Source organism: Poecile atricapillus, chromosome 15 (assembly GCF_030490865.1).
Source record: "Poecile atricapillus isolate bPoeAtr1 chromosome 15, bPoeAtr1.hap1, whole genome shotgun sequence".
Taxonomy (NCBI): Eukaryota; Metazoa; Chordata; class Aves; order Passeriformes; family Paridae; genus Poecile; species Poecile atricapillus.
In genome coordinates, this window is record NC_081263.1 from 7,850,292 (window position 1) to 7,862,106 (window position 11,815).

At 45.9% G+C, this 11,815-nt stretch overlaps 1 protein-coding gene across 3 annotated transcripts; it reads left to right on the plus strand.

The window, feature by feature from the left end:
- Window positions 1-1,266: 1,266 nt before the first annotated feature.
- MAPRE1 (microtubule associated protein RP/EB family member 1) lies at window positions 1,267-11,374 on the plus strand. 3 transcript variants are annotated; one of them, XM_058850431.1, is made up of 7 exons: window positions 1,267-1,398; window positions 2,037-2,160; window positions 4,767-4,912; window positions 6,187-6,391; window positions 6,768-6,877; window positions 7,555-7,707; window positions 8,083-11,374. In XM_058850431.1, the coding sequence occupies exons 2-7, from the start codon at window positions 2,040-2,042 to the stop codon at window positions 8,137-8,139; spliced, it is 792 nt and encodes a 263-aa protein (XP_058706414.1). In that variant the 5' UTR covers window positions 1,267-1,398; window positions 2,037-2,039; the 3' UTR covers window positions 8,140-11,374. The 3 variants fall into 3 exon arrangements, with proteins under 3 accessions (XP_058706414.1, XP_058706416.1, XP_058706415.1); XM_058850433.1 differs by having other exon boundaries at window positions 6,187-6,376; XM_058850432.1 differs by lacking the exon at window positions 1,267-1,398 and adding an exon at window positions 1,409-1,541.
- The last annotated feature ends 441 nt before the right edge of the window (window positions 11,375-11,815 follow it).

Below are 11,815 nucleotides of genomic sequence, written 5' to 3' on the forward strand. Positions count from 1 at the left end.
GTCTTGGCATTAAGCTCACTTGATGAGAATTATAGTAGACAAGTCTTCCTTGAAATGTTTTTCCCTGTAAGAGCTGCCTTTTATTATGAGTTTATAAAATGTTGTTAAGGGAGGGGATCTCAGAAATTCCTTTTTGATACTTCTTAAAGGTTTCTAACTCTCCCTGGTGCTATTTTTTTAGGTTAAGGATTTTTTAATGTTGAACATGTTGCAGGTTTTTATACAATCTTTTAAAAATGAGAGAAATGTATAATTTTTAACGCATTTCACAATTTTTTAACCTGGAGTGTGGAAACTCGCAACTCTGCCTTGTCCACATGATTTCACTGGTTTCCATGTGGGGAAAATAATGTCGACAGTTTACCATTTATCATGTCTGATTAAAAGTGAGTATTTCTGTATGGCTGGACAGTCTTATTGGGTAAATAAAGGGGGTTCACAGTGGGAGGAGGGGAACAGCCAGGGAGCCCAGCTGCCCCTCTCCTGCTGCCCCTGAGGTGATGCCAGTGACACCAAGGTGGCTGGTGCTGGTGTGCAAGGAGAGCTGGAGCCGTGCTGGGCTGTGCCGGGTGTTCATGGCTGGGCTGTGCCGGGTGTTCAGGGCCGGGCTGTGCCGGGTGCTCAGGGCCGGGCTGTGCCGGGTGTTCAGGGCCGGGCTGTGCCGGGGGTCGAGGCCGGGCTGTGCCGGGTGCTCAGCGCCGGGCTGTGCTGGGTGTTCAGGGCCGGGCTGTGCTGGGTGTTCAGGGCCGGGCTGTGCTGAGGGTCGAGGCCGGGCTGTGCTGGGTGTTCAGGGCCGGGCTGTGCTGAGGGTCGAGGCCGGGCTGTGCCGGGTGTTCATGGCCGGGCTGTGCTGGGTGCTCAGGGCCGGGCTGTGCCGGGTGCTCAGGGCCGGGCTGTGCCGGGTGTTCAGGGCCGGGCTGTGCCGTGTGCTCAGGGCCGGGCTGTGCCGTGTGCTCAGGGCCGGGCTGTGCCGGGTGTTCATGGCCGGGCTGTGCCGGGTGTTCAGGGCCGGGCTGTGCCGGGTGTTCAGGGCCGGGCTGTGCCGGGTGTTCAGGGCCGGGCTGTACCGGTGCCCCCGGCCGGAGCGCTCCCGTCGCACCCTCGGGCTCCAGCCCAGCGCGACCCCTCGGGCACGCGGGACCCCCGGTGTGGGCGGGGCCAGCGGCTCGACCAATGGCAGGCGATCCCGCGGGCGGAGTGGGCGTGGCATCTCCATAGCAACGCAGCGGCTCGCCCCGCCCCCTGACAACCGCCCCCGCCCCGTGCCGGCGCGCGGCGCTCCCCGCGCGGGCCGTGACGTGCGCATGACGCAGGCGCGCAGGGTGCGCGTGACGCGGTCCCGGTCAGGGCGGGCGGGGCCGGTTTGAACGCGGGGCCGACAGGGCGAGCGCGGCGCAGGTACCGGGCCGGGGCCGCGGCGGGGGCGCCGGGCGGGAGCGGGAAGGGCCCCGGGCTCGGGGAGCGGCCCGGCGGGAAGCCGCCGCCGCGAGGGGGCTGGCGCGAGGCCTGCAGGGCCGGGCCGCGCCCCTCGACGGGCGGAGGTGCGGCGGGTACCGCGGGTGGTGGGGCGGAGGGACCGGCGGGGGGTGCTGAGGAGGAGGAGCGGGGGGGGGCGCGGGCCGTGCCCCGCCCGCAGCGCGGGCGGCTCTGCCCGGCGGCAGCTGCACCGGCGGCTCCGCTTTGTGCCGGCGGGGCTGGGCGGGGACCGGCCGCTCGGTATTGATCCCCGGGGAGATACCGTGGCCGGGCAGGAAGTGCTTCGGCCGTTCTCGGTGGCGCGGCGGAGAGGGATGTGTAACTTGCCGCAGCCGCGATTCCTTTCAGCGGTTCCCACGTGAGCGCCTCGGTGCTAATTTTTCGTCAAAAATCCCGAAGCCGAGCCCTTTGCAGTGGTGGTGCGGGAGGGTCCTCCCAGCTGTTGGCAGCCCGCAATTGCGTCGCGATTCACTCGCTGATGGGTCGGGATGGCTCAAAAGGAGGCGGCTCCACCGCAGCTCAGCGTCTGTGGCACTCACACCTCTGGCTCTGTCTTTCAGAAAATGGCAGTGAATGTGTATTCTACTTCAGTGACCAGCGATAACTTGAGCCGACATGACATGCTGGCGTGGATCAATGAGTCTCTGCAGCTGACGCTGACCAAGATTGAACAGCTGTGCTCAGGTACGGGGGTTCACCCCGAGGGCAGTTCCACACGGGATGTGCACCCTGGTTCTGTAGAGGTGCAGCTGCACCCTCTGTGCTGCCCTGCTGTAGCTGTGCTCCTGGCTTCGTTCCTGGTGTGAACAGATTCGTGGTCAATGTTATGATCCAGTTATGGTCAGGGTGTTATTGAAGTGGTTGTTAATAATGTCAGTGTAATGAAAAGGCACGTTCTCGTGACTCACTACAGTATAGGTGCTATGAGGAATGGATGTTAATGTGAAAAAAAGACTGACTAAGAGGTTGTTTTCCCATGAGGAATTAAGCATTTAGCCTGCATAGATAGAGTAAGTCTTACAAGTGTAACTAGCAAAAACAGCGATCTGTTCTGGAAGACTACTGGAGTGTGAGGAAGACAAAGCAGTGACTTGTGGGGTCATCTGCAGGACTTTGCAACTCCTCTTCATCCTGGAGCACATCCAGTCTGTGTCAGCCCAGCTTACCTGGGCTTGAATCGACTTCAGCACAGCTGAATCTCATGTACAGTTGTAGGCAGAAAAGGGGAAGTGTCTGTGGTACAGAAATGGAGTCAAGTGTCATCACAGGGAGGAGTGTGTGGGAGGAGGAGGCTTGTAAGAACGAATAAAAGATAATAGTCTGTGGAATAAGAGCTGAAAAAAACCCAGGGCTAGGAATACAGCCTGGGTACAAGATAATTTGGATAACTACAACAGGTACTTGGTGAAAAGTGGAAATGTGGCTCATACAGTAACTTTAAGATAAGGTGTTGCTCATGGAAGGAGAGATGCGGAAATTTGAGGTAGAATAAAAGGAGGAATTAGTTAAAAGTGAGTTTTTGGACTGTCAGTACAGGCTGTGGCTGAATCTATGGACGAAACAGTCACAAAGATTACAGAGAAGCAAGGGACATAACAGGCATTTGACAGGTATTTGTAGTGGCTTTTGTCTAGTGAGATGATGGACAAGAACTGTAAGGGTGAGGGAACTAAAGATCTATGACCACAGGAGGAAGGGAAGTGATAAGCACTGTCTGCTTTCAGATAGGCAGGTTAAACCCTGTCGTGTGCAGGGTTGATTTGCATGGGATTGGTGTGAGTCTTGCCTGCTGGGAGAGCTGTGTGTGGAAGTGAGGATAATTAGTACTGGCTCTGCAGAATTCCAACTCACCTGTTTTTGGGAAAAGACTGAGAGCTGTTGATGTGGTATATCCTGAGTAACGTCTCTTTTCTTTGTCTGCAATAATGCTTTGTGCCTTGGCAAGGATGAAGTGGCTTTTGCTGTCATAGTCCTGTGGAAGCTGGAGTTCCCAAGCTTGTTCTGCTGTCTTTGGCAAGGGGAGCAGTGACAGCAGCAGTTTGAGGTTGCATAAATGCACAAAATCTGCCCTTTGACTTACGCTGTGATCCCTCTGTTTTTATCGCACTTATTGCTCCGACTGCCAATAGTGAGCAAACCCCTGGTGTCTGGCAAGTCCTCTGTGTTTGAATTGGGATTGGAGCTCTGCAGCAAGTGAACTGAGACACAGTGGAGAGCAAACAGCAAGAGCTGGTTTGTTGTTTTTATTTTTAATTTGCACCAGTAGATGACATCAGCCTTCTGGTAGCAGGTGAAAGTGGGAGCGCCTGCAAAGTACCTTGATAAGAGAGTGAACAGTTATTGGATGTGGTTGAGATGAACAGAGTAGTTGAGGGCAGTGCTCTTCTATATTCCTTCTTGGCCTTCAGATAGCTCCTAAAAACTTGTTGAGCAGCTGTTGTATGGTTTAGGTTAGGGTTCCATTACTCCTTAATTCATTCATGTTGGTGTGGGAATAATCCTCTGAGTGTTGTGCCTGTGCTTTTAATGGTTATGTATCATCACTGCAGAGTGAGGATCTAGTTTAAAACCACTTTTTTTTTTTACTATGTGTGTATATTTTATAGATATGGAGGTGGTTGTCCACTCTGTGGCTGAACGGAATCTCTTTTCCTCATATTACAGCAAGTGTTGAATTGGAGGACATGAAGCATTTAAATTAATAGGAAGAAACACTTATCTTATTTTGGTGCTTTGATTAAGGCCTGCTTTAAATATAATTCAGCTTAATTAGCCTCTTATCTTGGCGAGCACCTTGAATTGTGTATAGGTTCTGTTTGTAGGAGGTAAATGAATTATGGTTTCAATAATGGTCAAATACAATTTTTAGAATAATTCTTTTTCTGATTTAGTTCTATTAGTATTGTTAAGAGAAGAATACATGCCTGTTGGACACATATAACATCTCAGATCTGTACTGGTATCTATGAAGAAAGGAAAGTCAATTTATTCCTTAGATTTTTTTTTTTCCCTTGGAATTGTGGATGCAGGTTTGTTCTTATTTGTAAGAGTTCAAGTCATGAACCCAAAAGTTTGGTTCTCCAGCTCCTTTAAGCTTATTTATGGCCATGCTGCACCAAAAAGGAGTCTGAAGCTTCCTGTTTTCTTGCCTGTGTTGCCTTTAAAGGGCTTGTGTGACTGAGGAGTGAGTCAGGTCAGTTTGCTGACCTGACTGGAAAGAAACTCATGAAGGTTAGTGAGCTGAGCTGACTTAATTCATCCCAGGATTTGTATTCTTTTCCTTTTGGCAGGTGCTGCATACTGTCAGTTCATGGACATGCTCTTCCCAGGTTCTGTAGCACTCAAGAAAGTGAAATTTCAAGCAAAATTGGAACATGAGTACATTCAAAACTTCAAGGTTCTACAAGCAGGTTTTAAACGAATGGGTGTTGACAAAGTAAGCTGGGCTGTAACTGCCTCTCTACTTTTAATGTTAATGTAGATGGGATGAACTTTCAGATTTAAAACTGAATAAATCTGGGAACAGAGTTTGATTTTGGTTTGTAAACCTCAAAACTTTTTGTTTTGGCTTGCCTTGGGATCCTCACATTAGTTAGGACACATTTTGCTTTCCTCCAGCCAAGGTCAGGTTTCCAGTTCATAATGATGAGATGAGTGTTACCCTTTTAATTCTGTGGCACAAGATAATACTGAAATTTCTATGAGATTAGGTTTGCTTGAGCTTCCTCCTTGGACCATCTTTGTAGGAGGACCATCTATGTTCCCATAACCTACTGCTATGATAGTCCTAAGGATTCCAGACTGCTCTTTACAAGTGTATAGAATTACTTAATTGTTAATGTTGGAAAATCTTTCTGAGACCATCAGATCCAACTGTTCTTGCACCATTGCCAGGCCCACCACTAAACCATGTCCCCAAGTGCCACATCTACATGGCTTTTAAGTGCCTCCAGTTATTAAAATACGCGATTTTTAGCTAGTGAAAATGAAATTGTGAAAAAGCTTGTTCAGATGGAATGACAGTTCCACTGATGGACGGGGGATTTATTCAGGTAATAGTTACAGACAGTGTATTTGGTAGGATGCAGAACATTCAGGGCTGAAGCTTTTTCTTTCTTTAAGCAGATGTCTCATTCCATAGCTGGCAGCTCCAGCACAGAGTCAGTCTCTGCCTGGGGACAGTGGCTTGTGCAGTCTGTCCACACAACCCATCTGGACAACCAGCCTGGCTTCCAAATGCCTTATGAAAATAAGAAATTTCCCTACAAACAAAACTTCCCTATTTGCTGCATCTTTCTGACAGTCTGTGGTTATACACCTCATCCCAGAGAAGCTGAAGTCTGCTATAACAGTGAAGTTTAGCTCTTGTAGCAGTTCTGGAGTTGATCATCAGATTCATCAGAACCAGCTTCATGTGAACAGGAAGAAGTTTTGTCTGTAAACTTGGTCTAGGAGAAACTTTGCTGCAGAATTATATAAAATTATTTGGACCCTCAAAGGCAAAGCATGATTGTTTTTTCATTCCAATAGCTACACAAATCTTATTATTTGACATAGTGGTCAAGGGGGATTTTCCTTAGACTGGACAAGAATTAAATTTGCATATCTTTTAAGTGCATTAACTTTAAAACTTTTCATCTAAAAACACAGAGAGGTTCTTTACCCTTAATATGAGTCTGACTATTTTTTTTTCTTTTTCCCCCTCTTCAGATAATTCCTGTGGACAAACTAGTGAAAGGAAAATTTCAGGACAACTTTGAATTTGTTCAGTGGTTCAAAAAATTTTTTGATGCAAACTATGACGGGAAGGAGTATGATCCTGTTGCTGCTCGACAAGGCCAAGACACAATAGCACCAAACCTTGTTACTCCAGTTGTGAACAAAACCAGGAAATCTCTCGGTACTGGCAGTGCAGGTAGAGAAAATAGTTAAAAGATGATCTAGATCATGAAAAACTCTGGGGAAATGAAGACTGGGTTGCTATTTAAAATCAGTGTATGGGATTCTGGTATTTTGCATTTTGTTTAAGAGATGCCAGGCTCAAAGACTGAGGCTGCTGTAGTTCCCAGGTATCTGGAAGCTACAGAAAGAACAGTCTTCTATAGAAGAGAAAATGGCAAGGATTGGTGCAAAGTGTGCCAAAAAGAAAGGACATGTTACATGGAGTTAAAGAAGGAGCATGTCTTCAAACTAAGCATGTTTGAAGGGGGGGGATAGGAGGGAGAATTTGAATTATTATTCCCCCTTTATCAGAGGGAGAATTTGAATTAATTGGTGAATTGATCTTGCAGCCCCGCAGAGGCCCATTGTTGCACAGAGGACCCCAGCAGGTCCCAAAGCTGGGCCTGGGATGGGCAAAAAAGGTGGAGGAGACGATGAATCGGCAGGATTGATCGAGCAGGTGTGTACAGGACAGCCCTGTGACTGACCTCTGCTTGATAGAGTTATGTGCAGGTTTGTTTTTCCAATACCACAGAATGTCTGGGTCAGGCAGATGGAAGAAAACAATCTGAATCAGCTCATTTAAAAATCACTTAATTGGGAACCCTTCATTATAATGGTCTTGCTCTCCTGATGGAAGCAAAGCCCCTCCTGTAGCACACGAGTGCCCAGACATTTCACCCCAGTGTGGGCTGTGTCACACATAGCAGGGTTGTAAGTATTCCCACAGCTGTGTTGCAGCTCTCCCAGCATTCCAACAGAGCTATGAGCAGCTGCTCCTTCACTGAAATCCAGAGAGCAACACAAGTGAACCTGCTGTCAGCAGAAGAGTTGTCGTGAAAGAATGTGTGAGCAGAGAGAACTGCTGGCAGTCAGTGCTTTACCTACTTCATGGAATCAGCCTTTAGTCTTTCCAAGTGGATTTGTGTATGTTGGACTGGATGTTGTGTCAGTGATATTAAAATTTGAGAAATGGCCCTTTTTCTCCTCTCACAGTCCCCCCTCCCCCCATAAATTGGTTACGGCTGAAGTGCTTTGTATATCAACACCCTTCTGAGAGCTTTTGGGATGCCCCTTTTGCATAGATCCTAATGAATTCTATCTCTGGATATAATTTTTATTGATGCTCCTTGGCAGATCAACGTATTGAAACTTACTGTTGAAGATCTGGAGAAGGAGAGAGACTTCTACTTTGGCAAATTGAGGAACATTGAATTGATCTGCCAGGAGAATGAAGGGGAGAATGATCCAGTGTTGCAGAGGATTGTGGAAATTCTTTATGCCACAGATGTAAGTAATCTGTTATAGACTGGATTGCACAGTTCTTCCTGCCCTTGTAATTGGAAGCTGGTTTGCTTTCCAGGGCTCTCTTTATTTCTATTTTTTTTTTTTTTTTTCCCTGTGAGGTTTATGGCCTAGCTTTTTCCTGCAATAAAGGAGCAGATAACTTAATTATAGTCAGCAAACAAGGTAGACCTTTCATGACTAGTATGTAACAAATAGATCAAAGTTGAGGAAAATACTTCTGGTAATACATCTTGACACTGTAAATAGTGACTTAAGGGTGTCTTACCTGAAGTAAGAGAAAAAAAAATACCTACAGTGTAGCCAGGAACTGTTTTGACATCAGATTTTCATTAAAGCACTTGTTTTCTTCCCCTTCAGGAAGGCTTTGTGATACCTGACGAAGGAGCACCGCAGGAAGAACAAGAAGAGTATTAACAGACCACATACTGTACCAGCAGAGCAGCAACATCAGAATTCTTTGCCCCAGATCATGTGCTTAACTGTAAAATACTCCACTTTATTCTTAGAGGACTCACTGGTTTCTTTTCATAAGCAAAAAGTACCTCTTCTTAAAGTGCACTTTGCGGAAGTTTCACTTTTACAGTGGGTTTGAGTTAAGAGCTCTCTCTCACGCTGTAGCAGAGCAGTATTCACATCGAGGTGGTATATTTAGGGAGCAAGAGGCTGAATATTTGGAGCTCGTTGCAGAATGGTTTGCTGGTAAAACACTGGTTTGTGGGAAGACTCTTTTTGTATCTAAGGCGGTGTGCAGTAGAGAAATTAAAGACTGACTCGCAGAAAGATTGAGTTAATGTGAAATTGCGGAACAGAAATTATAATAAATGCCTTAAGAGTATTTAAAATATGCTTCCATATGCCAAATTGAAGTAATGTGATGGGAGATTTTATGTGCTTCATATTGGGGTAGACGTTTGTTTAACTCCATTCACTGCTGTCCGAGAGGCCTTGCGTGGCAGTCTCACTGTGTCAGCAAGTGCTCAAAAGGGGCTATTAAAACAAAACTCCATTCCTATGTAAAGCTGCTTACTAAGTGATTAGTTCTCGATGAAATGGGCCTTAACGTTGCCTGTCACAAGATTAGAGGGAGTATGAACAGCTGAGACACATAAATTACCTTGAAGAGTGCTGAAGCCTTTTTCTGTGGCATTGTGGCTTTGCCAAAACGTACTGTGTTTTCTGTAAGAAAAGCAAAACAAAGCAAAGGGCACATGGTCTTACTGCCTAAAATGTCCTTCAGAAGTGATTTTTCTTCCTGGCTCTTGTTTTTATTTGTTCTGTTTATTTTCATTTCAGTTATAATCCCTTCTGTTCTCTCACTTTTCCCTTTCCCATCCCAAGGAATGCTGAACATGCCCAATAGTTGTAACAGGACTTGCACTGTGCAACTGGCTTTGAATGAAAGTGAATTGAGCACATGAGGATGAGATTTTTCTGTCTGCTTTCTTTTTTTTTTTTCCCCCTTCCCTCTTTGAACCAGGGCATATTAGTAATAACACTTGTCAGTTCAGTAGTCTTCTGGGGTAAAAACTAAAAGATGCTGGCTAACAGAGCTAATGTTATTGCAGAAAATACAGTACTGAGACTAACTTAAATATTAATATTTAAAATACTTTCCTTAACTGTCCTTTTTTGCTATCATGCCCCTCATTACTGTTGTGTTTGGCAAGATCCTGCAAGACTTCTGACCCCCCTTCACTACTGAGATTGATCAGTCCTGTTGTGCTTGTATTCATTTGTTTCTGGTGGTAGCTTGTCCTAAAATGTGTGTAGGAGAGCATTTTATGGTAATTGTGTAGTGCATGAATCTTTGTGAAGTTCAGAGAAAAACCCAAATTCAGTGAATGCCAAAAATGCAAGTATCTAGCCATTGTTTAAAATTGCAGTGGTGCTATTTCTCTTGTGGCCTTTTAGACTTTTGTTGCCCTAAAACTCCATTTTACTGAGAAACCATATTTGACTTGGATTTTTCTTGACAGGGTTTTTCTATTTTAAGCAGTTTCTAAATAAAGTTCTGTATTTCAAGAGTGTCATGTCTGCTGGAGTCTCTCATGCTTTCAGATATGATTAGGCAGAGCTGAAGCCCGTGATAGTTTCATGGTGAAGCTTGCAGGACCTGGAATTTCAGCTTCCATTCCCCAGCCCCAGGCATTGCTAACCTCAGTAGCAGTAGTCTTGGAATTTTGTTTGGAGTGTGCTGGCACAAGTGGTTGTTGTTGTTGTTGTTTTTTTTGTTTGTTTGTTTGGTTTTTTTTTTGGTTTTTTTTGTGCTGTATTTTCCCTCCCACAAGTCAATGGGATGTGAGTGTGGTGTTGACTTCCTCCTCCTCCTCTTGCAGTGGGAATAGGGATGTGTTACAGGCATGCTGTCACATGACTTTGTGTGTTTAACATGTTTTGAAACTGCTAAAACACTGGTTATGAGTTACAGACAAACGAGATGTTAATTTTTTCTGTCACCAGGCTCTGTGAGCAGACTGACTGTAAACTGAGTTGATTTGTTTGACTTGAATTGTGTTTCTTAAATGAGCTTAAATGTTCCTGTCACAGCTGTGTGCACAGACCAGCATCTGCAGAGAAGTGCTCACAGGATGTATCTGACCTTGGAATGGGAAGTGATCCCTGCAGGGCTGCTCCTGTGCTGGGGAGCACCCTGAGGACTCTGTGGGTGCCTTACTGTGGAGAACAGGCACTGCTGGCACTGCCTGCTGGTGTGGCACAGCTGGGGCTGGACTGCAGAGGCGTGGACATAGACCCGGGGTTTGATGCACATAAAATCTTCTTTCCCATTACTTCCTTGCTTTGAAGTCGGAAGCATATTTTTTTCGACTCTAAATATTCCATTATTCCAGCAACTCAAAGCAAAAGGTGGCAGCAGGATGTGGCTGAAGGTGAAGATGACTTTTGGGAGGTCAGAAGTTGTGCACTGGGACCTGGTTGCTTCAAGTCTCTTTCCAAGAGGATTGCATGTGTGGAACTGGGAAGCAACAGGTCATCAGATGGGTTGATTTTGGTCAAAGCAAGTAAATGGCCTTTCCTGCTAAGAGAAGGCTGAGTCAGAATTGCTGCTGATGTGCCTTGGGGAGGCCAAAGGATGTGTGGATGTACTGGATGTGCGTTATAAAGCTAAATTGCAGTGGCATCCTGGTCAGCCACACGCTGCTCAGAATTCCAGTTGTTTACATCACTTCTTTGCTACTAAGATGAGTCATAAATAGAATGGGGACAAACTCATGTAGCCAGCTTATGGCTCCATTATAACATCTTGGCATAATCTGGTTTTTAATGTCCTTTTTTGAGAAACAAATTACAATAGGCTCAACTCAAACCCATAGATTTAACATAGCTACTCTGTGACCCTGGTACAGTATATGCTGTTAAATGCTCACCTGCTGGAATGATTCTGATAGCATCCAACCTTTCCTAGTATCTTAGTTCTATCAGTTCTTTGAAAAACAGAATGGAAGAAGCAAAAGCTCATGTCTCCTTTCTGTACCAACATGTCTTACTTGCAGGTGGACTCGTGGATGTTTGTTTTTTTAACTTTTATTATTCATTTTTTAAAAAAAATCCTGGTTTGCAATGACAATTCTTACTGTAACTGGTAAAAAGCCTTCAAATAAAGGCCAGAAACTTTCTTGTTGTCATATCATATCACAGTTTGATGTGGCTGCTTGAGCACTCAGTCATCTCATAGGCTGTCTGGTGGAATGTCCTTTCACAGGAACAGGCTCAGGGGTGGGAGTTGAGGGCATCTTGTCAAGGATAAGGCTGGAATTGATGCTCACAAGGGAAAGGTATTTTTTGCAAGAGGGAGTGTAAACTCAAAGGGCTGTACCATAGATTTCAGGCCAGTCTGATGCAGAGACCACATCCTGTGCCTCTAATCCTGTACTAGTACAAGAAAAAGGGGATAATAACATGAGCTGTCATTGCAGGTTACTGGCAGAGGAGAGGGAATTTGTGTCAGGACAGCTGAGGAATTACTGATCTTCTAATGTGAAGTAAGTGAGGTGAGATGGAGCCATGGCCAATTCATAATAACCACTTCTGGTTAATTGCAGTGAAATGGCAGCGGGTGGAGGGAGTGCAG